The 25,234-nt window shown below is 38.6% G+C and overlaps 1 protein-coding gene across 1 annotated transcript; it reads left to right on the top strand.

The window, feature by feature from the left end:
* The first annotated feature begins 14,762 nt into the window (after positions 1 to 14,762).
* On the top strand, positions 14,763 to 20,380 carry LOC108699309 (zinc finger protein 239). Its single transcript, XM_018231318.2, has 3 exons — positions 14,763 to 14,844; positions 16,299 to 16,358; positions 19,016 to 20,380. The coding sequence occupies exons 2-3, from the start codon at positions 16,310 to 16,312 to the stop codon at positions 20,122 to 20,124; spliced, it is 1,158 nt and encodes a 385-aa protein (XP_018086807.1). The 5' UTR covers positions 14,763 to 14,844; positions 16,299 to 16,309; the 3' UTR covers positions 20,125 to 20,380.
* Positions 20,381 to 25,234: the final 4,854 nt, after the last annotated feature.

Raw genomic sequence — 25,234 nt, 5'->3', positions numbered from 1 at the left:
AATAACCCACTTAGAGGTGAGCACAACTTTCCCCTTTTTGTAACAGTTTATACAGGTGCAGTGGTCAGCTCCATGTTGTAGCTCCTATCATTTTCCAGTCAGGTAATCCCAGTGGTGACCAATACAAAGCAGTTTAAAAATTGAAATCAAGTTGCAGGTATCTTAGGGGTAAATTTATCAAAGAGTGAAGTTCTACCACTAGAGTGATATTCCGCAGCTCTCCATTCATTTCTATGGGATTTTGATAGGCCTATTTATCAATGGGTGAAAGTGAAAGTTCACCCTTTGATAAATACGCCTTTAAAAATCCCATAGAAATGAATGGGGAGTGGCGGAATTTCACTCTAGTGGCGGAACTTCACTATTAACTTCACTCTTTGATAAATATACCCCTTAGTCCCTGGGGCCCATTTACTTAGCTCGAGTGAAGGAATAGAGGAAAAAAAACCTTGAATTTCGAATGTTTTTTTTGGCTATTTCGACCTTCGGCTACGACTTCGAATCGAACGATTCGAACTAAAAATTGTTCGACTATTCAACCATTCGATAGTCGAAGTACTGTCTCTTTAAAAAAAAATTCGACCCCCTAGTTCGCCACCTAAAACCCTACCGAAGTCAATGTTAGCCTATGGGAAAGGCTTTGCTATCTTTTTTTGGTCGAAGAAAAATCGTTCGATCGATGGATTAAAATCCTTTGAATCGAACGATTCGAAGGATTTAATCGTTTGATCGAACAAATTGAGGTAAATCCTTCGCCTTCGATAATCGAAGTTGAAGGATTTCAATTCGGCAGTCGAATATCGAGGCTTAATTAACCCTCGATATTCAACCTTAAGTAAATTTGCCTCCCTGTGTAGTAAAATGTATAATGAAACAGGAGAATTCTAAATTAATCAAGTTAAAGTCAGTGTAGGACTGGCCAGACAATGGATGATTTTGAAGTAGTTGACCAGCTTAAGTATATTGCAATATACAGTATGGACAAACAATCCCTGTTTTGTTTAAGAGGGAGGACATGTTTAGTAGCACAGAGCTCAAAATGTCTCAATATCCTTAATGTCCTGATAATGGGTTGAGTGCAGAGGACCTCTTGTCTTTACATATTTCCAATATACCATCATCTGTAGGAAAGAGGGAAATATAGCTTACCAGAGTTTTAGCTGCTAAGACAAATATTGGTTGTTAAAAGTGTTTTGGTTGTGTTAATTGTATCTGTAAAGTGAAGTGAAGTGTTGTGAGTGGGCTCTTTTAAGCTAGAGTGTCTGTGTGTGGTAACGATATAGAGAAAAGATATAGGGGGACAAATCTCTCTGGCGAATGGATGTTATTTCGCAAATTCACTAAAATGCGGATTTTACTGAACGTTACCTCTTTCAGCAGACTTGCTTTCGCCAGCTCAGACCAGATGAAGTGCACTGGAGAGCATAGATCTTCCTCAATCTTCTTTTACTTACATCATATTCTGTGAGTGAAAAAAGCATCAAGGTTCAAAAAACGCTGGGATATTTTCCTTTTTTCAGAGTGATAGCCTGCAAAGGTCCTAAAAAAATTTTTTTTGGGTAACCGGTTTCCCCCTTACATTTTCTAATATACACTATAAAATATTAACTATACAGTAGCCTCATGTGTAGGGCAATATAACAACTCTATTGTCTTTATTAAGGTTCCCTGGACTTGTGAAATTAACAGTGGAAATGTAATGTATTTGCTGCAACATATAACATAAAGACGTCCATTCAACTTTAAATTTCCTGCCATATGCAAATTAACCTGAACGCAAGATCTCTAGCGAATTTGCAATAGGCAGAAATGAACGCTAGCGAATCTTTGCTTTGGATTGCTCGCATTCCCGAAATAACGCTAGCGAAAAGTCACCAGCGTTCGACGCCCACAAAGAAACTACGCATTTTAGTGAATTAGCGTTGTCTGAGCGAATTTTTGTCTGGTGAAGTGTACCGATGGGTGCGACTTTTCGCGGGTTAGTGAATCTGCCCCATAGAGATAATTATTGAATGGACATGAGACATACTGTAAGCATTGGAGTGCTGATGAAGGGTAACTCTTCAAATAAGAAAAATAAGATATGGAAAGGAAAGTGAAGCAGTATATCAGATTATGAACTGAAGATCAATGGGTGATTTTCTAATCAAATGCAATGGGGAAGAATGTCTATATAAATGGCTTACCAAAACTCAGAAGAGGAATATACTTTAGTAAAATGTAAGTAAGACCACATCTTGGTTCAGATGGCTCACCATGTGTCACTATGCCACTCCATTTAAATAGATTAGATTATCTGAAAATATCAACCTTTTCACAACCTATGAAGAAATTCTTGCTGAGTATTGCCCTGCAATCCCATCACCAAAAAAACAGCCACAGGGCAGAATAGTAAGTAAAGTCATCCTTATAGTAATTAATCCTTATAGTAATTCATACTTATTGCTGGCAAAACAATCCTACTGGGTTTAATCAATATTTAAATAATTTTTTAGAACACAAAGGGGGTTATTTATCAAGGTCCAAACTTATCTCACTATTTCTAATATCCAACTCCAAATTCCCAAATGGAGCTTATTTGTGAAGGAAAAAGCCCGAAAAAATAAGGTCGGGCAAAACTTCGGAGCCTTCCCCGAAAACAATGAAAACTACGATACGAGTTTTCAGATTTTTTTGCGCCAAAACCCAGAAATCATAGGATATCGGTACGGACATCAGTGCAGACACTGGGACCTTCCCCCATTATTCGAGGTTCGGATATTCGGAGCTTGATAAATAACCCCCAAAGTATAGAGATCCAAATTATGGGAAAAAAAACTATCCAGAAAAAAATAGGCCCTGAGCATTCTGGATTACAGGTCCCATACCTATACTTATGAAAACTGAGGCTTACAAAAGTCTTAAAATGACTGCAAAGTCAGTTACACAGAGCAAGAAGAATATAACGTTGCATTCACAGCTCAATATTTCCAGTAGACATATCCAAAGGTAAAACAGAAAAAGCGCAGTGCTTTTTTAAAGAAGAACAGAACCCAATCCCAATTTTTAACTGGTCACCCCCAGTAGAGACACCCTTGACGCCACCTTAACTGCATCAGTGCCTGCCCTAAAAAGTCCATGGGTCCTCCATCCTGCACTCCCCATTTTCAACTAATACCCAGGACCAGAAACAAAATCTGCAGTTAAAGCACTGTTAAAAGTAGAATTTGTGAAATCTCCAAAAATTTGAGTTTTCACTAGAAAACTCAAATTTTTAGAAGGAAAAAGAAACTTGATATTTTCGAGATTTATGATGCTGCAAAAAGTCAGAATCTGAAAATCTTCAATCTCAGACCTGTCAAGGTCCTGTATAAGTCAATGGGAGAGGCACCTATTCCAATTTGAAGTTATTGTGGTCTGTGCTGGGTTTAGCCAGAAAATCCGACTTTTTTGGGGTTTTCAGGAAAAATTTATAATATTGAGCAATTTGAGAAAAGCCCAAAAAATTCATACGATTCAAGTTTTTGCTTGGTTTAATTGAGTTTTTGCACAATCCAATTAAATCAAGTTTTTTTTAAATAAATAATCTAAAATTGGGCGTGGGAGTTTTTATTATTATTATGAGATAAATTTGGATTTTAGTAAATAACCCCATTAAGGTTAGTCACTGATGCAGATTTGATTAGGCCAGGGAGCCTCTGCCAGGCGCAGCAACCAGTTAAATATATGGAGGGGGTTGTTCCCCTTTAAGCCACACAATCTAAAATGTGAATTTTACTAATTACTGTCACTGTTACTAATTATTGTCACTAATCACTGCACAGTGCCTTGCAAAATATTGGTAACGTACATGCATGTAGAAGACATACAAATGCATTAATTAGTTGTTTCTTGTTTGTTCTCTTTATTAATTAAACAAACATGTATCGCATTGTTTTCCCTGGTCTTTTAATTACTCCCATGGGGCAGCTATAGTTACCAAAATATTACTGCAAACCATATAATGGGCTGTTTACCCTGCAGTGGGAGACATATAAAAGGGCATGATCCTGTAACCATTAGAACTAACTCGGTTGAGATCAAGTAGATCGTTACAACTTGCATACAGCTTTACTTTTTAAATCTCACAAATTCAAAAGAACTAAAGACAAGACTGTATGTTAAATAGGTAAATCCTTCTTCGGAGGCTTGGTGTCTGGAACAGAAAATAGTAAGTCAGATTATGCCATTTTTTACTAATCAATGAATTTTGTATTTCATTTGCTAAATCTTTTTAAAAGAGATGTTTTATGCCTGACAGAACGAAAAACAAAAGCATAGGTGTATGATTTGTTATGCAGAGTGACTTGGATGTGCGGTTTTCTGGATACTAGGTCTTTCTGTAATAATTAAATAAAATATTGAAAGGTTCTATAAGTTTTGTTCATGAGCTCTGTTCCTATTTAGATGAATATTTTATTATAAATATATTCTGCAGTAGAAACCTTCATTTGTTTATCAAGTGCAACAAAAATACATATAACTAACTAAGAATAATGCAGACAGTCTACAAAAGACAGCTTTAGTTAGTAGTCAGGACCTTTGCTAAAATCCTTTACTATTCATAAAACACATACATCTATCTGTAGCAAAACTATTGTTTTTCCTATGCCAATTGATTCAGGAATCTGCTTTATTGACTCATACAGTATAACTCTTTTTCTGCTTGAGAAGTATAGTAAGGAAAGTACAGGAGAGCCTTTTTTTGGATTGGTGTGCAGGACCTATATCCCAAATTTTACCCAATGTATATATAAAATAGTACAATGAAAAGGCAGTCGAATGTAAGGTGTCTTATAAACTTATATCTGGGTTTAGTTATTCTGTGTCAAACACACATACTAAAGTGGCTTCATCTGTAGATAGATAGAATATTCTGCACCCACAAACACAGTAAACAAGTCAATAATTTACTTTCTATACTTTATTACTTCTACAGATAAAAAAGGTATGTTTGAATCTGTTTTAAAAATTATAGCAGCTGCTGGTATTTTCTCTAAAACCCAAAGCTATTATGTATGTATTTGTTTTGTGAAGAGTTACTTAGAGTACACCCTTTTACCATTTAGAAAGTCATATTGATCCAAATGATTTTCCCAATAAAAATGCATCCAGGCATTTAAATAATGATGTTCTGGGTAAACCAATGTCTATCTTAAATACATTTTATTGATGTGAATAGATACATTTTTTCTGGACATGAACAAATTGATGGTTGCGGAAAATATACTGTAAATACACTGCCCTCTTAATAAATAAAAGTAGCAGAACAGGTGAATGTTTCACATCTGAAAACGTTTTCTGATCTCATCAAATTAGCATATTTATATCAGTAAATAATTGTCCTTTCACGTCTTTTACCTTGAGTCAACATTTTGCGATGCTCTGATCACCAGACAAGAAATAATGGAGGTTTTAAAACTGTAAAATTAAAAGGTGTGAGGGCTTTTTATTCCCCACATTGACTTGGTCTTACCCCTTCCATATTATTGATCTCCCACTATGCCTACCTGCTACTTAACTGCTTTCTTTTTACTTCCCTGTATTCTTATATTTTTTACCCTGTCTATGTTCTTTTGTCTCCACACATTCACCTTCTCTTTGCTGCTTCATTTTCTCCTGACTTTACCCATCAGTCCTATCTTGTACAAATACTGTCCTATATGAGTTTCAAATGGTGGAAATGCTTAGGAGTTGTTCAACCTGCAGCTGACAGAAAAAAGTCATCATTGATTGTATGCTATTATATACTGCCCTGGTGCAAATTTGCCCAGTATTGATAAATTAACCCCAGTGTTTGGACACCGGTCCAAATGTCTGCACTTACTAAAGGTAAGACAATGAACCATACCCACTATACCAAAATAATGATACCAGAAGAGAATTTAAACCGGGTAGAGTTTCCATTAAAGCCTTGGCACTCAAAAAGATCCCCTGCCATCCAAAGCAAGTATGTAAAAAAAGGACGTGCCCCAGATCTAGTAACCCATAAAAGTCATCAGCAGGTATCAGCTGAAAACATTTGATTGGTAGCTATGGGTTACCATACATGGCAAGCATTGCCTCTTTTATTTAATTTCCCTGTTTAACAAGCTTCAGAAGAATGACATGCACTCCATGGACTCTCGGACAGAGGTGAAGATTAAAAACAGATTTATTTCACTGAAACATTTCGTGTCAGGAAGTGTATCAGCGAAGTAAAGATGTTTTTAATCTTGTTGTCAGAGAGTCCATGCAGTGCACTTCTTTCTTCTGAAGTTTGGTTGGTCTCCCCTGGCTGCAGGTTCGGGGCACTGCATCAGGACCACCAATTCGGAGAGGTGAGTGACCTGCAACAATACCTGAATTGAATTGTTGTTTCAAGTCAGTGGTTCGGGATGTGAGCATCAAACCTGCCAAGTTTTTTGGCGAAACGAAACAGGTCGTATTCGCCCATCCCTATGGGTGAGCACATATAAGTTATAAAGGCCCATAATCATTTCTCGCTTGATTGTGAATTGTATTGGATGGCAATTAGCGTTTGGGTTGGAGCACTTCCGAATCTTTGTATGTATTAGTGATCCTGTGTAACAAGGACAGAAATAACCCCTTCTAATATCCTTGGAAAGCACAACAATAATACATCCTCTAATACTCGTGTTACAAAATACAAAGGAGAAATAAGATAAGTTATCAGTAAAACGGATGAAAATAGTGCTTTTCCCTTCAGTGTTGGTTTCTTTTTCTAGGTGCCAATACAAACAACATGATTTATATCATAATTCTATGTTTTCAATTTTAATAACAATTTCCCTTTAAAGGATTGTATTTTAGTATTTTAAAACCTGTGTGATTATCACAAACTGTGTTGAAACCTCACTTCATTTACCTTGTTACTAGTCTAGTTCTTCAACAATTGTCAATACATTTTTTGATTATAAAGAATAATTGTGCTTTCTCATGTGATACAGGAGTACAGAAGCCCTTATCTCCTGGAAGATGTGCGAAAACAATTCAGGGGTAACTGAATTCCTTATGCTTGGATTTCAAGGTTCATACAACTTCAAGATTATGATCTTTACTATATTCCTAGTGATTTATGCTGTGATATTAACGGGAAATCTGCTCATCATTCTCCTGACTTCAACAAGTAAAAACCTCAATTTTCCAATGTACAGTTTCCTGAAACACTTGGCATTGGTGGACATTTTATTTACCTCTAATATTTTACCAAAACTGCTCCATGTCACATTTACAGAGGGAGGCTTAATACATAAAAACGCTTGCTTTTTCCAGTACTATATCCATAGTATTTCAATATATAGCCAGTCTTTAGTTATCACTGTCATGTCTTTTGATCGATATTTGGCCATCTGCCACCCATTGCGTTATTCCTCAATAATGAATCAAAAACTCTGCTTTTATCTCATCTTTTGGTCCTGGGCAACCGGATTCTTTTTGATTCCAAGTGAATTTATTATGATATTACAGTTAAAGTTCTGTAAATCCTATATCATTGATCACTTTTTCTGTGATATTGATCCAATTCTAGCACTTTCTTCATCAAACACGGCCATTGTGAAGTGGGATGACTTCACTCTTTCGATCCTTCTTTTGTTTCTACCCTGCTTGTTTGTTCTTCTGTCATATCTATATATATTTATAACCATAGCTAAGATATCATCATTTGCTGGGAAAAAGAAAGCCTTTTCCACCTGCAGTTCCCACTTGGCTACTGTTTGCACATATTATGGAAGTATAATAACAGTGTATATTTTCACAGATGGGAAAAGGGCTCTTCAGGAAAATAAACTCAGATCGCTAATTTACACAGTCCTAACACCGCTTTTTAATCCCATCATGTATAGTTTAAGGAACCGAGAAATCCAGAATGCACTGAAGGATCTGATTTCTAAAAAGAAAAGAAGAAATAACACTTCAAGGAGATGAAGCATGGTGGCAATAACATTCAGCCCTAGGCAGGGACAACTACACTTGTAGTGAATTCACTTAAGCCTTTGCACTATATATTTTTGGGAATATGCACTTTTGTACTATGGTGAATACCTTGAATCAACAAGCATTTATTCATTTACTTCCCCATGAATTTTTATTTATTTTATTCATTTACTTCCCCATGTATTATTGATGTTTAGTTTTATGAAAAACATAAACTCATAAATAAAGGAGAAGGAAAAATCACTGGGGGGTGCCAAATGTTGATTGTGCTCTTGTCAACAAAATACTGCACTGGCCCGGGGGATTTTAGCACCCAGCACAGAGTGATTCTCTTCCCACTTCTTCTTTCTTTTTTATTTTATTGCACAGCCCAGAGGACAGACTGATGAAGAAGCGGAAGAAGAAGATTGCTCTGTGGTGCTTTGTAAGAAGAACCCTGGGCTGGTGCACTTTTCTGCTAATAGGAAAACCAGCCTGGGGTATCAGGTAACTGATTACAATCACCAGGGGGTGCCCCCCAGTGATTTACACTTTTCATTTTACTCCTTTAATCAAAGGCACACAGTTTGCCCAAGTGCAGAAACCTATAGCAAACAATTAGATCTTTGCCTGCAAACCAGTGACCAGGGAATAATTGTTTGCTAACCCCCAAAATTTTGTTTTTGATATAGGTTGATTTCACTAAAATCACCCTATTTATTTCTTTTAAGCAATGTTTTTGAGAACTTTTAGGTTTATTTATAATACTGTGCTGCAACCTATCTATGTGTTTTCATTACAGATTTGTGATAGGTTTCAAAAGGCACAGTTCTGCTAGAATTCTGGAATAGAAAGTGCACCACTTTGAAAAATGAGCCCTATAAGTCTTTTTGTGCAGAATACCTATCTCTAGAAAAGACTCTAGCTGCCAACGAGCACTGGAAATCATTTTAAAAAGAAAGAAAATGATGAGGCAGAATACATGTCTTTAACTTTTCATTTGCTTCTGTACTAACGTGCAGTTAGGCAAGAGAGGATGCCAATAACCACCCTAAATCAATAGAAAAGAAAACATATTGATTAAACTCTTGCATGCCGACATAATCGCATTATGACTTAAAATTTCTAGTTCCACTCCAAACCTAGCAGCTCCTTGCATTGTGCTGGTAACTTAGAGAATGCCAAGCATGTGCACATAACAGCACATATAGTATGTAGGTGTGAATCATCAGTGTCTGTTATTTGCTAATGATACCTTCAGTGGTGTGGGGCAGCAACTATGGAAGAAAATCTAAATATCACCATTGATAGCAATAGATCTTGAGTTTCATAGACTGACTCTACAGCAGCCCATTGACTTATTTTAGGCTATAATTACAGTACCTCTATAAGTGATAAAGTCTATGAGAAGAGATAGTGTTAAATGTAGAATCACAGTATATTTAATAACATATACATAAATGTAATTATATTAAAAAGCATATCAAATGTATATATATAACATATATTTATCCTATGATGTTTTTATAGTTATTTTGTTGTTATGATCCCTGCACTACCATGTCTTAAAAATAACTGTCTTTCTATGTGCTTGCAGACATTTTCATTTATTTACGCCATTATAATAAAAACTTAATTCAAATTATTAATTGCTTTACTGACTGATTAGACCTAAACATCTTTAAAAATAAAACATTACGGACAGCTTTGATACTTGACTAAACTATCCACTATAAGCAACACTTGTCATTTTAGTTATTTATCAGTGTATTGTGAGTTCAGAGTCGTCAGCATTCAGCAACAGCTTTGGGGTGAAAACTAGTGTTTAGATGTTTAGAATACTCATGCAACATTATAGTAATGTAACTATTATGGCAAAATTGTACCTCTAGTATAATGTGTGACCACAGTGCAGCACTTAAAAAAAATTCTCTGTTACATTTTTAATATATTAAGACTGGCGAGGAGAGGCTGCATGTCTTGGGTGAGCTCCACCATTATCACATCTCTATATTTGCTGGTACATTTTTAATATACAGTAGTCAACATTTGTCTTACTTGTAGTTGCTAGTTAAGGAGGCAAATTTATTTGCCAGGCGTGAATTTGCAGAGAGTTTCCACATTTTGTCAGCATAAAAATCCACAGCAAATAGTTTGAAGTACTAATCTATGTAGGCACAGCAATTCAATACAAGAGATATAAGAATGGATAATCATGTCAAAAGGGAAGGGACTAGGAATGCCTAGTCTAGGAGAGGGGTCTCTTGTAAATGTATGTTGTTATTTCAGGAATTAAGTGAGTGTGTTATGGGCTTACTAATTGTTTGTTTTCAGACAAATCTTTATACAGGAACCATCGGATCCAAGTGTCCCTAAACTTTGAGTAGTGATTGCCGGAGACTGTAGAAAGTTCCTCAAACTTGGCGATTTCCAATTCTTAGTAGTTGGAGGAGTGGAGGATTTCCACATCCTAGGGATAAGAATTTTGGCCGCATTAAGTAAATGTCTTTCCAGTATGAAGTCCGGGACCCCTTCCTTGGTTTCCTCATCCCAGAAAAGCAACGTGCGTGCCGGAGAGGCTGGTACATCTCTGCCTAGGATCTGGGAGCAAGCATGTATGATTGCTGACCAAAAGCTTGAGAGGTCAGGGCAGCTCCAAAAAGTGTGCATTAGCGTTCCTACTTCCCTTTTGCATCTCCAGCATATATTGCTTGTAGCTGGATATGTCTTGTGTAGTACCATCTGCTCAAGATTTTATAATTAAGCTCCTGTATCTTGCAACATCGTGAGCTATATATCATGTTTCTAATCAGATCTTTGTATGAGTTTTCTGGTATTTCTATATCTAAGTCATGTTCCCAGGCTAGTAGAAAGGTTAATTGATCTTTCTTGTTATCACTGTCAAGCATATTGTATAGGGCAGATATAATATGTTTTGGTGGTGTTGCACTACTACAAATCCTTTCAAACAGGGTGAGAGGCCTACCCAACTTATCAGTTCTGCCTAAATACCCGTAGAAGTGTCGTATCTGGCAATATTGGTAATCCTGTAAAACTGCCGTAGGTCTAGCCTTCCGGAGAAGTGGTAAATCAGCTAATCGCCCATTGTCGAGTAGATGGAAAAACTGTAGATGTCCATCCACAAGCCACTCCTTGAGTTCAGTGGAGTGAATTGCAGCAGTGAATGCAGGGTTGTTTGTAATTGGGGTTAATGGTGAAGGCCAAGCTGTGATATTTGAACTTTTGTAGGCCCTATCCCATATTGTTAATGTGCTGTTAAGTAGAGGATGAGAGTTATGAATTATCCTACGATGTAATTTGTCTATCCATGGCAGGTGAAGCAGATGTGTGGCTGTAGATTGCTGTTCTATTTCGATCCACCCCTTGTTATCTAGATGGAAAGACCAGTCTACCACCCTAGCAAGGATTACTGCCCTTAGGTATCTGGTACAGTTTGGGACAGCAAGCCCTCCTCCTGTCTTTGTCTTATATAAAATTGTAGATCTCAATCTGGGGGGATGGTTGTTCCATACAAAATTGGTTATAAGGGATTGGAATGCTTTCAGCCATGTCGTTGGGTATGATAAAGGAATGCATTGAAACATATACAGTAGGCGTGGCATAATGTTCATCTTAATGACGTTAATCCTTCCAATCCAGGATATAGGTTGCGCCGTCCAGTTTTTTGACTCCGGTTTAAAGTTTCTAAACCTGAATGTTTTGCCAACCTCACTGTCCCATCTCAGCCTATCAGTTAGAGTTTCTAATGCTAATGGACTCCTGCTGCAGGAACATGGGGCATCAGACGGGTAATGTAAAAGCATTGTACAAATACTTTATGGCAAAGTTTTAAGTTGCTTTCAAAGGCAATATTATGATAGAAAAAAAAAAGAGTTTAATTTCTGGTGTCAGTATCTCTTGAAGATACTTCACTGCCTGTATAATACACCCCTCTACCTCAGCTATATAGGCAGAAATGGGAATTATTTTCCCAAAATGCAGTGAAGACAAGGCACTTTTTGTTTTACAAACATCGTGGTCCTGCTTGAATGCCTCCCAGTCCGTGCAACAGAAACACTGAAAATAAAATGCCTTTCACCAAGGTTTGCAGATACACCACCAAAATACCACTCCCAGTTAACAAAAACACACCCCTTTTTACATTTTTCGTGTGACAGGCACACTATGGTTCCTACACTGACAGACAGCTGTGGCCAAAGAATGAAGATTTTACTCCAAAACAAGCAAAAGTAAATGAGTAGTGTTTCTCTAGGCATGGTGGCCCTTTACAAAAAAATCAACAAAATAAGACACACACACGCTTTAAATTTAAAACGGCTCCTAGCCTGTTTATTAGCCATGGATGGCTTATATGTGGTCTCGAACGTTTCATGACACACACAGTGGGGACCCTAGGTATTTCATGAAAGACAACACAATGGTGGCCCCCAAAACACACTGTGTATCTTATGACAGAAACAGTGGTACCATCTGTGCAATTTATGACAGAGACATTTGAGCCCCCCTACATTCTATGATAAAGACAGTGATGCCCTCTGCACATTATGATAGACTCAGTGGTGCCCTCTGCACTTTATAATAGACAGCGGTGCCCTCTACATTTTATGACAGACTCAGCGTGCCCTCTGCACTTTATGATAGACACAGTGGTGTCACCCTGCATTTTATTACAGAGACATTGGTAACCTCCCAAGCGTTCCATGACATACCTACTGTATGCCTGTATTCCCCTTCCTTTCCTCAAGAGGTTCTTACAAACATTTAAAGGAGAATTCAACCCTAAACTAAAACCCCTACCCCTAACCTACATAGACCCCCCTCCCGCCTCCCTCAGCCTAAGTGTTACCCTGGGCAAATGCCCCTAACATTTTACTTACCCCTTGGTGCAGATTCATGCATTAGAGTTCACTGGCATCATCTTCAGACGCTTCGGTAGTCTTTGTAATGAGACCGGCACTTCTGCAATTTTTGTGAGTTTCGGCGCATGCACAGTTGTCGCGACAAATGCGCATGCACCAACATGCCGGTCTCATTCCGAAGAGAAGAAGATGGCACCTGTGAACTCCGATACCTTAATCTGCAACGAGGGGTAAGTAAAATGTTAGGGTCATTTGCCTGGGGTGATACTTAGGCTGGGGATGGAGGGAGGGGGTCTTTGTAGGGTAGGGTTTTTTTAACTGTAGGATTGAATTCTCCTTTAAGGGGCTGTCCAGCAAGAAAAGGGCAAAAAATGTATGAAGTATGTGTCACAGGGACATGTACTTATGCTCTGGATACAAGTGCAAGAGCACTAAGGGAGTGCAAAACTGTGTCCCTCAGTACAAAGTCACTAATCACATGTGTCTGGGACACGTTCTACATCCTGTGCTGGTGTACTGAGCTGTAATGTTGTGCGGGTTGAGAAATTATTGACCCGATCCTAACCTGCAACCGCCCGGCGTTCCCCCTCTATTTATGGACCCACGCCTGACCCACAGTGATGTCACAAAAGGGGCGGGCACGAGTTTATAATGTAGTCGCCGGAAGCCGGCAGTGCTAGGTCACGGGCAGGGACAGCAGGAGAAGAGCTCAACGCTGACCAAAAGATTTTGTGTAGGAGTCAGCCCGAACCAGCCGACCTGCAAAACAAACCGACGGGTTTTGGGCCTGCACACACATCACTACTGTGCAATGCTGGTGGGTTCAATGCAGCTTAAAGCTGGCCATAGACGTAAAGATCCTATCATATGAATCAAGGATTCGTATGATTTTCGGACCGTGTGTGGAGAATCCCGACATTTTTCGAGATTGGTCGATCGGACAGGTTTGATTCTGTCCCGCCGGAGGCCCGGAGCCCATTGCGCTCTCATCGTAATCCGATTGTTCAGCCATAGGGCCGAACGTTCAGATTACCCCCGATATAGCCATGCCTGTTAGTGGCATATCGGGGAAAGATCGGCTCGTTTGGCAATGTTGCCAAACGAGCGGATCTTTGCGTCTATGGCCACCTTAACATGTGTACCTGAAAAAAGTGTACACGGCTTCCCCCCAGCCCTCGTGACTATAGCTCTGATCAGGTCTGGACTGAGATTCAAAATAGGCCCTGGCATTTCAGCTACACAGAGACCCAAACAGCCCCCCACCAGCCCAATAAAGAGTGACTGTCTATGGCAACTTACAGCAGGCCCTCTGGCATTTGCCAGAACCCACAGATTGCCAGTCCGGTCCTGGCTCTGATAAAAACAGGCAGGGCTGTGCTCTTTACCTTTTGTATCATTTACAGGTCGCTATGTATGTAACTCTGTATTTTCTTTGTATAAACCCATTTATTGTACAGCACTGCGGAATATGTTGGCACTATAAAAATACACGTTAATAACCTGCAAAGGACCCACACCCACTCACTGACAGCAGGGCAAGGTGAAAAACGTGGGCTCTCGTCTGCTAGGGACAGGGGGTGACCATTTGTCTGTGAATAAATTAGTTTGCTCAGTAAAAATCCAAGTGCAGTGATTATTTGACAGTAAGAACACAATGGCTGGTTTTGCTTCATGTTAAATGTCATATATAGGAGATGCTGCTGCCAATGACATATGAGAGTGAATAATGGGGACACAATAGAACTTTACAGGTCAGGGGAGCTGCAACTTGACGAGAATTTACAATGCGACACGTTTGATCAGGAGCAGAGAGAGAAAGGCACACACAAGAATTGTGCTGAGAGATGCTGAGAGAAGTGGGGCGGGACTTGTGCAGGGCTTGGGCTGCTATTGCACAGTGTTCCTTGTCACTCACAGTTATTACCACTTCCTGTGGGAGAATAAAAGGACACGCCTAGCCCTCATTTTAGCCCAGACACCGGGCAGAGAGGATCTGTCTGCAGCTCCACTATATTTACATTTTTAAGAGGTAAAAACCCAATTTAAACCATTTTTTTCCTGGGGCACTATACATGCAAAGGAAGGGGCATATCATACAAGAAGAGGAGAATGACGCAGTATATCCCCATTAAACAGTTTCCAAATGGTCTTTAATTTCTTTGTTGATAGAAACTGTCATTTGGTTGCTAGAGTCCTCCTTTCCCTAGCAACAAGAATATTGTTTCAATACCAGGTGACCTGAAGAGAAATATAATTAATGTCAGTCACATGATGATGGCTGTTACCTGTAACCCTGATTATATCTTAAATATGATACAATAGAAAGGCATAAATCTAAATAACACCTATAGGTGGGAATGTAATAAACATAGTACACAGGAAAAAAAAATATATGTACAATGCCTAAAAATTTGTTTGTCTGTGCATGTGTTTGCCTTTTTTAACACAGGTTCCATTATCCGGAATGCTTGGAACCTGGCGTTTCTGAATAAGGGATCATTCTGTAATTTGGATCTCCATACCTTAAGGCTGCTAAAATCATTTACACATTATATAAACCCAATAGGATTCTTTCCATCAAGTACATTATACTGTTGTTTTATACATCCCAAAGGTATATATCAAGTCGTCCACTGACAGGGAGTAAGATGCCATGTTTTGCCAGTGCAGTGTATATAATAAAATATACTTTAACAGAGTCATATCGCACCTTTCATCGCTTACCGGCCATAGATTGTAAGATGTATGGATTTTCTATATATATCCATCTATCATCTACTGTATATATATATATATATATATATATATATATATATATATATATAGTCTGTGTAAAACGACCGCACTCTGTAGACCGGACTTAGTATAATTCCTGTGGGTGCAGGGTCCAAAAATTCATATATAGATTTGTTTATAAGGATCCGCACACCAAAATTCTTTCATCAAAACTCAGTGCTTTATTCGGTACATAGATCCGACGTTTCGGCCCACATTAGGGCCTTTTTCAAGGGCCTTGAAAAAGGCCCTAATGTGGGCCGAAACGTCGGATCTATGTACCGAATAAAGCACTGAGTTTTGATGAAAGAATTTTGGTGTGCGGATCCTTATAAACAAATCTATATATATATATATATATATATATATATATATATATATATATATATATATACCTTAGCTATACCAATGTCTTTCACTTTTGGGTGCTGGGAAGTGGTTGTAGAAATAAAAGAAAGCCTGGAGTGCGTGAGACCACTGCTTTCTTTTCTTTCATATATATATATATATATATATATATATATATATATATATATATATATATATATATATATATATCTATATACACATATAAAAGAGAAGAATAGGAGGGGTACCAAGTTGTTTGGCACCCCCTAGAGATGCTAGTCATTTACAACATGTTACTTTTGATGCCGCCATAAAGCTTATGCCACTTCCCTGATCGTTGCCTTGCTCTCACTGTGCTAGGTACCAGCAGTATGAGTTGTAAGAAGGCCGAAGATCAAATCGATGAGGAAAATGAAGATGGTATGTTAGCATTACTGAATTCTTTCTATGGCATTCATAGGCTTATGTCACACAGAGCTATTTTGACTTACACACTGGTCAAATCACCCGTCAGCTTGTCACTGCTCCTGCACACAAGGCAGTGAAAGTCGGAATTCTGCATACGAAGGCTCTGTCTGTCATCATTTTGTTGCTTTCAAATAAATAACATTAAGAGCACTGACTCTCAGAATGGGACTTATTCGTCATTGCTGACTGCCTCTGTTTTTCTTTTTTTTTTGCTGTATGGCAGTACCAGGCAAACCCCTATATGCAATGTAAGGCATTAAAGGGGAGCTGTCACTCGTAAGAAATAATTCCAAATTCTTTATTATCATGTTAGCTGAGCAAAATAAACTTTACTTAGATTATATGGATTATTTAAATGTTGTTTCCTTCAGTCTTGGAATTACACTACCACAGCAAGCAGGCAGGAGCCATTTTGTGGACACTGTTATTAAGATAAATTTTGTATCACCCCAAAATCTTGTGTATGCACCAGAATGGGGAACGTAATGCCCATGCGCAGAGCCTTACACAATTATAGAGCCTGAGAAGGGAAGGTGCAATGTGAGAAGTGTAGTGATAGGTAGGAATTGCTGAATGGAAAGTGAAAGTAATTGACTGCCCCACCTCTAGGCCTCAGGCATAGATGCAGAATAAATAATATTTGATTGACAGCTCAAATATTTAAATACCTTTATAACAGGTATGGATGTCTTAATGAAAAAAATAATTTGTGTTTCATGTTTAATTTGCAAAGGACTTTCATTAGGCAGCTTTTTATGTCTAGTTGACAGGACCACTTTAAGTTTGGCCAGGAGCAGTAACCAAGGGCAACTGATAAGATCCTTGCATTTAAACAGGTGACTAGTAATTTCTATCTGCTGATTGGTTGCTATGGGTTATTGCCCTTGGGCAAACTTAGTACCCAAACTTATTACCATACCCCAAAATACCCTTAGTGCTATTAGCGTAAAAATGGAATGATATATGTGTTACAGTACAGTACATTGCTGACTATTATTGACACTGTCCATAGATTTTGGCCTAGCAGCCAAGGAAGAAGCAAATTTGCCTAATAAACATATACATACAAGTACAAGCATGAAACATGAAAAGCCTAATAGTAGGATGGCAGCATAATTTTAAATTGTTTTTCTAAATCTAGTGAATGTTCCTTTTTACCTTTAGGGTGATGAAACACAGGGAAATTGAGCAACGCATCTCCTGAAAATGCATTAGCATTGTTGCAAGTGTAAATAGCTAACAGTAAAACATATAAATTGTGTAACAGTTGCTTTCTCCTGTATTTTCTGGCAGTTGCGAGATTTATATTTTCTACCATCAGCAATTCACACTGACACCAAAGCAAAGGTTTCTTCTAGAGAATTTTTAAACTAACCGAGGAGCCCAAAGCTCCAACAAGTTAGTTGGTTAGTACCCTGTTAACACACAGGTAGACAGACACCTGGCAACCCAGCATAGAGTGACAAATTTCCTAAAGAAAGGCTCCCCATTTCATAGGTAGTAATGTATTACTGTACTACTCACCGCTTAATTTGCTGCATAAATAAATATGACTTCTAATGAATTCCCATTAATTTGCATGTTTCAAACCCCACAATACTTTTTATGTTCCTCTATAATAAACAGAGGTCCCACCCCTCAGTGTGAGTCCCAGGATTGGCCTGTGCTTTATTCCAACTTTCACAGGTTTACACCTCTTCTGGTGTATACCCCCTTCTGAGGTATGGAGAGCATAACGCAGTACTATTAGAGACATGAATACTGTTAAATCTTAATTTGCTGGTACATGAGTAAAGGTAAACCTGATTTGTAATCCTTATTTTCTAGGGATGCACAGAGTCCAGGATTCGGTTTGGGATTCGACCAGGATTCTGCCTTTTTCAGCAGGATTCAGATTTGGCCGAATCCTTCTGTCCGGCCGAACCAAATCTTAATCCTAATTTGCATATGCAAATTTTGGTGCGGGAAGGAAATTGCGTGACTTTTTGTCACAAAACAAGGAAGTAAAAAATGTTTTCCCCTTCCCACCCCTAATTTGCATATGTAATTTAGGATTTGGTTCCGTATTCAGCAGTATTTGCGAAGGATTTAGGGGTTCGGCCGAATCCAAAAAAAGTGGAAAAGTGCATTTGGTGCATCCCTATTATTTTCTACACCTATTCCTATTGTTCACGTATACATTTTTAAATTGTACACTAGATGGCAGTGCTGTTTAACATAGCCACTTTGGTTCTGTGTGGCGCATATATATATATATATATATATATATATATATATATATATATATATATATATATATATATATATATATATATATTTCACAATTCATTTCACTCACCGCCTTATAAAATTCATTGCACTTGGGGGTACATGATTTGTGATTGATGATCTGGAGTGATGCCAAAACTTATAATAATTGTATAATACTTCCAATATTCAGTGGATATTTGATATTCCATGCGTTATTACAAGTTGGAATGGCTAGTAGTCTATATAACCCACGTTCTTCATGTTATCATTAGCACAGTGTTGCTCAATATTGGGTGCAAGAAATACCTGACTTCTCTGTCATTCATAGACTAAACCATCCTGTTGATTCAATTACTCAGGTGACTGCATCATTGTGAAGGGAGGTGAGACAAACAGAGGGTTAAAATGGACAAGTCATACAGAAGAAAATGCTGGTATTGTGAATAAACCAATAAATCAGAGAGATCCTCTGCCTGACAAATCCTGCCCAACTGCAGGGGAAAGCCTTGTTGTTGCTGGTGAATTTGATCAAGAAGAAGCTGAAATTAAAGAGTATTTCAGTGAAAAGCCAGGGAATAGAGTCAAGTTCCGTATCAACAAAGCCACTTGGGAAAATGTACATAAAGGCAGCGAAAGCAGTGAGAGCTCTTTGGATGAATCAGAAAGTAAAATGGATTTCGACGTGCAAAAAAGATGTGTTTGTATTGACTGTGGCAGGAGCTTCAATTACGTCTCACATCTTATTATCCATCGACGATCCCACACTGGGGAGAAACCATTTGAGTGCGGCATGTGCGGCAAATGTTTTGCCAGAAAGTGTTCTCTGGTGATACATGAGCGGATCCACACAGGGGAAAGACCCTACCCATGTCCCGACTGTGGCAAGAGGTTTACTAGCAGCGCCACACTAACGACACATAAGCGAATCCATACAGGGGAGAGGCCATATATATGCTGGGAATGTGGAAAAAGCTTCACCAGTAACTCTTCTCTCTTTCTGCATAACAGGACTCATACAGGGGAGAAGCCCTATGAATGCAAACAGTGTGGTAAAACATTTTCATGCAGCTCTGCTCTTGTGACACACACTCGAACCCACACAGGCGAGAAGCCATATACATGCGCCGAATGTGGGAAAAGCTTTTTTGATAACTCGCGGCTCCTTAAACATCAGGCTACGCACACAGGAGAATGGGCCTATATGTGTACCATATGTGGCAAAGGTTTCACTTGTATCTCCAACCTTAACGTGCACCAGAGGTCACACACGGGAGAACGGCCATTCTCATGCGGTCAGTGTGGCAAGAGCTTTACAAATAACTCATATTTGGTCAGACACCAGACAACGCACACTGGAGAGAGACCTTATCCATGCCCCGTATGTGGCAAAACCTTCACTCGCAAGGGACATGTTGTTACACATCAAAAAATACATACAAAAATAGACAAAACAAAAGGCTGCCTTTAAAACTGTTTAAATTTACTGTAAAAAACTACAAAATATTGTTGGTTTCCTACGGTGAAAGCTTTTAGACGTTCAATAAGCTAAAGAAGAGCAAAAAGAGTTAAATTGTTTAGTTTTTATACAGGTATGACCAAAGAAATGAGCCAACCTTAGGACTAGTTTCAAAAAATCTGACTACTATAACCAAAATAGACTTTTTTTCCTCTTCTTCGGGGCGACTAATCTCTCTGAACTGCCTTCCTGCCAGCTAGAATGTAAATCACCAGCGGGATGGCACTTGGAGCACTTTGTTTTCCAAAGCCGCCCTAAGTTTCCTCATAAGGCAACTTGGGGCGACTTTTGGAAAACGAAGGGGAAGGCAGTTCAGGGAGATTAGTTGCCAGAAGAAGAGGAGATTTGTTGCTGGACGACTAATCTCCCCGAATCTGCCCATGTGTCTCTGCCCTTATTGGAAATTATGTCTCCAAACAATGTAGACCATAGAGCTGACCACAGAAGCTCTTTTATATGGTGTCCTCTTAGATCACCTGATTTAGGAGGGGTTGTTAAACAGTACTGAGGAAAGAATGGGCAAATGGGTCTGGCCCACTAGAGGATCTTCTGGTACTCTGGCAAGCCTGTTTGAGCCTATCCTCAAGTTATGCATTTCTGTATGTGTTTGCACATAATCTCCCTGGAATATGCACTCAAAATGCATTCTCAAAATGGTTTTTAACAGTCTTCTTCCTCAGATAACTACAGATTAAATAACAATAATTCACTTGGTTGAATAAACTAGTCCACATTGTTGCATGATGCATGAGTCATCAGTCCTAGAGTCATTATATCTATCAGTGAAGTGTACGTTGTATATACAAATGCAGGGCCTGACTGGGATCTGGGTGCAGATCTGGACCGGCGGGGCCCACAAGAGCCACGGACCACCAGGTTTTTTCCCGGTGTCCTGCCGGCCCAGTCCAACTCTGTACAAATGCACAGTAAATTTATGCACTAAACCAAACTTTGAAGCACATTTGAATGTGCAGTGTCCCTTTAAAGTAGAGGTTCCCAAACTTGGGTTGGGTCCATTCTGAAAGTTGCTAGTTGATCCAGAGGAACGCAAAAGGGTAAATTTATGTAAAAAGTAAATGTAATGAACACCAGTTAAAATGAGCTTTTTTTATGTGTTCGTTTCTAGTTGTGGCTTATGTTATTAAACATTCCAGTCTGAGAAAGCAAAAATGTCCATTGCTTTATAGAATATGGGGGAACATTTTATACTCCCTCCGATGTTCTGGTATGTTTATTACAATTGTTCTATATGTCCGTTTTTTACCAGGCTTGTCTCAATGAACCATGAAAAGCACTATCGAATGGTCGAATAGTCGAACGATTTTTAGTTCGAATCGTTTGAGTCTAAGTTGTAGTCGAAGGTCGTAGTAGCCTATTCAATAGTCGAAGTACCTAAAAAAAACCTTCAAAATTCTAAGTTTTTTTACTTCAAATCCTTCACTCGAGCTTTGTAAATGTGCCCCGAAGTGTATGAATATTAATATTTGCTGCTATAAAAAGCCTCTTCTCTTCTGAAAGTCTTTCCGCCTGATTTTGAAACATTTTTGGTGGAATATACTTCCCCTTCAGCCTCAAAATTAGCAAGCATGCCCACTGGTTTTGGGCAACAATGCCTGGCTCACAGTTTGCATTCCAGTTCATCCCACAGATGTTCAATTTTGAGGTCAGGGCTCAGTGCAGACAAAGGGCCATTCCTAAACACAAAATAGTAACCATGGAATTGTCAAGACAATCATAGTACACTGTAAAGTTAAAAAGAGCCTTAGGGGAACAAGCATGTGACATCACGCGCATGTGCATAATGAGCAATTCGGGGCAACTTTTCATTCTGCGCATGCGAGTGACTGGACATGACTGCTCACACCTGGAGCTCCCTCCCAGTGTGGTAGCTCAGTGCTGGCGGGGGGCATTTAAAAAAAAAAAACTACTGTTATCCCCAACCGGAATGCGGGACTCTATTAGCCCACACCTTTGGTTGGGGATACCATTTTTACTCAACAGGTGCCCTTTAACTATTTAGGAATTTACTTCATGCTCCACTTATATCTTTTGTACATAGCTGTTGCTCTTTGTTTTTTTCTTCACCCACACAAGTGATACATACACACAGGACTTGCTGAATCAATCTTCCAAAGGTTTATTTTGTGTATATATAAAGAGACATTATTTTAAACCATCTGACTTTTTCCTGGCACCATTTTGATGTTTTATAAAAAAAAATGAATACATTATTTTTTTTAAAAACTTCATGAGATTTACAGCACATAAGTGTTCCCATTAAAATGACAAACCTGTTTGCTGTACAGAGAAACTGAGCTTTCATATAGGATATGCATAGAATATTGAGCATAAGCCACCTCTTTAAAGGGCACCTGTTGGGCGAAAATATTTTCCCAAACCAGGTGCGGGCTAATAGAGCTCATTATGTGCAAGCGCTCTGCACAACATGGCTGCACACACCTGGAGCTCGCTCCCGGTGCAAGAGTCGTAGATTAAATTTTGAGATAAAGGGTTGCTTCTCATGAGGTTCACCATAAATCACCGTGTGCAGGGCATGTGCCATGTCATACCCAATACCTATTGTAAGTGATATGGTTGTTCATTGTGTAATATGAAGTATGAGGGGCACATTTACTAAGGGTCGAAGTAAAATCCTTCGAATATCGAATTCGAAGGATTTACCGCAAATCCTACGATCGAAGGAAAAATCCTTCGATCGATTCGAAGGATTTTAATCGATCGATCGAAGGATTTTCCTTCGATCAAAAAAACCTTAGAAAAGTGATGGGGAAGGTCCCCATAGGCTAACATTGTACCTCGGTAGGTTTAAACTGCCGAAGTATGTAGTCGAAGGTTTTTTTAAAGAGACTACTTCGACTATCGAATGGTTGAATAGTCAAACAATTTTTAGTTCGAATCAAAGTAGTAGTCGAAGGTCGTAGTAGCCTATTTGATGGTCGAAGTACCCAAAAAGTTTTTTTACTTCGAATCCTTCACTCGAGCTTAGTAAATATGCCCCTGAGTGTATCATTCATTAAACAGGCTGCAATGTAAATCCCAGAGGAATTGTCTGTAGATTTTGAACCACAAGGTTTGTAAAATCATCATCTGAAGATTTCATAGGATGAGCACCTGTGATGTAACTATACATGATGCAGACCCCGCAGTTGCAGAGGGGCCCTATACCTAATAAAAAAACCCTCCTCCTCAGCTGCTATCTTACCTGCAATGAGGAAGGGGGATGCAAGTCGGGTGGGAGTGGGGCAAAGGAGGGACGGGAAGTGGGAGGGAGGACAGGGATCGGAGTGCACCTGGCTCCTCTGAAGATTTTTTTGCAGGGGGGGCCAGGCATACTCTAGTTACGCCACTGATGAGCACTGAAGCCGGGAATGGCTCCTTGATGACTGGAGAGAATTTAAGTGGACCTGTCACCCAGACACAAAAATCTGTATAATAAAAGTCCTTTTCAAATTAAACATGAAATCCAATTTCTATTTTTTATTAAAGCATTCATAGCTGCTGTAAGCTCATTTAAACATCTCAGATGTCAATCAAATATTGTCTGCCCCTCCCCTATGCGATGGGCATAGAGACGGGGCAGACAATTACTTTCACTTTCCATTCAGCACTTCCTAGATGTCACTGCTCTCCAGACATTCCCCCGTTCTCTTTACCATTTAATTGTGTAGCCAGGGCATGGGGATGGACATCAGGTCCCCCATTCTGGTGCACAAACAAGATTCTGAGATGAAGCAAGGCTTCCCTTAAAAACAGTGTCCAAAATGGCTGCTGCCTGCTTGCTATCATTTTGAATTTCCAGACTGAAGGAAACAAGATTCAAATAATTTAAACAGTGTAATTAAAGTTCATTTTGCTTGACTAATGTGATAAAATAGGATTTTTAATAATTTTTTTGGGTGACGGATCCCCTTTAAGGACCCATTGAGTAAAGAAAACAAAAAGCTATTAATGTTATAGGAATGAACTTGCAGTTGGCCCTTCTGATTCAAAATTTGGGGGGGTTATTTATCAATAAAATTGATTGCGTTTTTGGCAAAAAAAAAACTCGAATTGAGTTTTCGGCCAAAATCCTCCGAAAAAAAAACTTGAACATTAAACAGGCTTTTAACATTCTCAAATGGTTTAAGGGGCCTCTACCAACTGACTTCTATATGACCTTGACAGGTTTAAGATGGTGTAATTTTACATTCAACTGCGTATCTTGAAATAAATGATGATGATTCAAGCTATTTCCAAGGTCAGGGTATAATAAGTACATTTTTTAAAAAAAAACTAAAATTATTCGAGTTCTTTTTTTACCCGAAAATGTGACTTTTGACCAAAAAATACAACTCGAAAACTAAATTTTTTGTGGAAAAAACAACCTTAATAAATCCGCCCCATCATATGTAGTTTTAAATAGGTAAACAAATCTTGCTGTGCCCGGGGGTACCTGATAACAGGAATAATTGTTGTCCCTTTGGTAATAACTAAGATAATGTGATAACATCCTATGAGATAAGACGACTGTTTATAAAATGTCTCTAGCACCATGTCATCCAATCACACATTACTAAATGTCAATGAATCTTTTGTCTATGGTAAGTGAAATATACTGTATAGCTATAATGTGAGGCATTTGGTCATTTTGTGGTCTTCCAAATACTTTTTAAATACTTTGTACATTATCTATATTATAAAACAAAATCTAGAACTAGGGTTAAACCTGATTCTTATATTCCTTTTTTACAATTGTAGTGCGACAGATATAACAAAATATACAGTATATTGAAATTCAAATTCTATTGGCTAAAAAGCTTATATAATGTATTAAAAAAACCATTGCATCTATGGTTCAATTTCTGCAAATTTTGCAACGACCAGCATACCCTTGTTTATTCAAAGCATATTGTCGTTATTTCGGTTGAAGCTCGTCAGCATTACAAAGTTTGTCTATCTCTGTATCCATCTGTTTTGTGACAGTTTAGTCACTGAAAACACAAATATTGGTTGGCAATTAATCCAGTAGTGTCAGCAACCTTTTTATAACACCGATTCTAAT

This window comes from Xenopus laevis, chromosome 8L (genome assembly GCF_017654675.1).
Source record: "Xenopus laevis strain J_2021 chromosome 8L, Xenopus_laevis_v10.1, whole genome shotgun sequence".
Classification (NCBI taxonomy): Eukaryota; Metazoa; Chordata; class Amphibia; order Anura; family Pipidae; genus Xenopus; species Xenopus laevis.
This window is presented reverse-complemented; position numbering and strand designations above follow the sequence as displayed.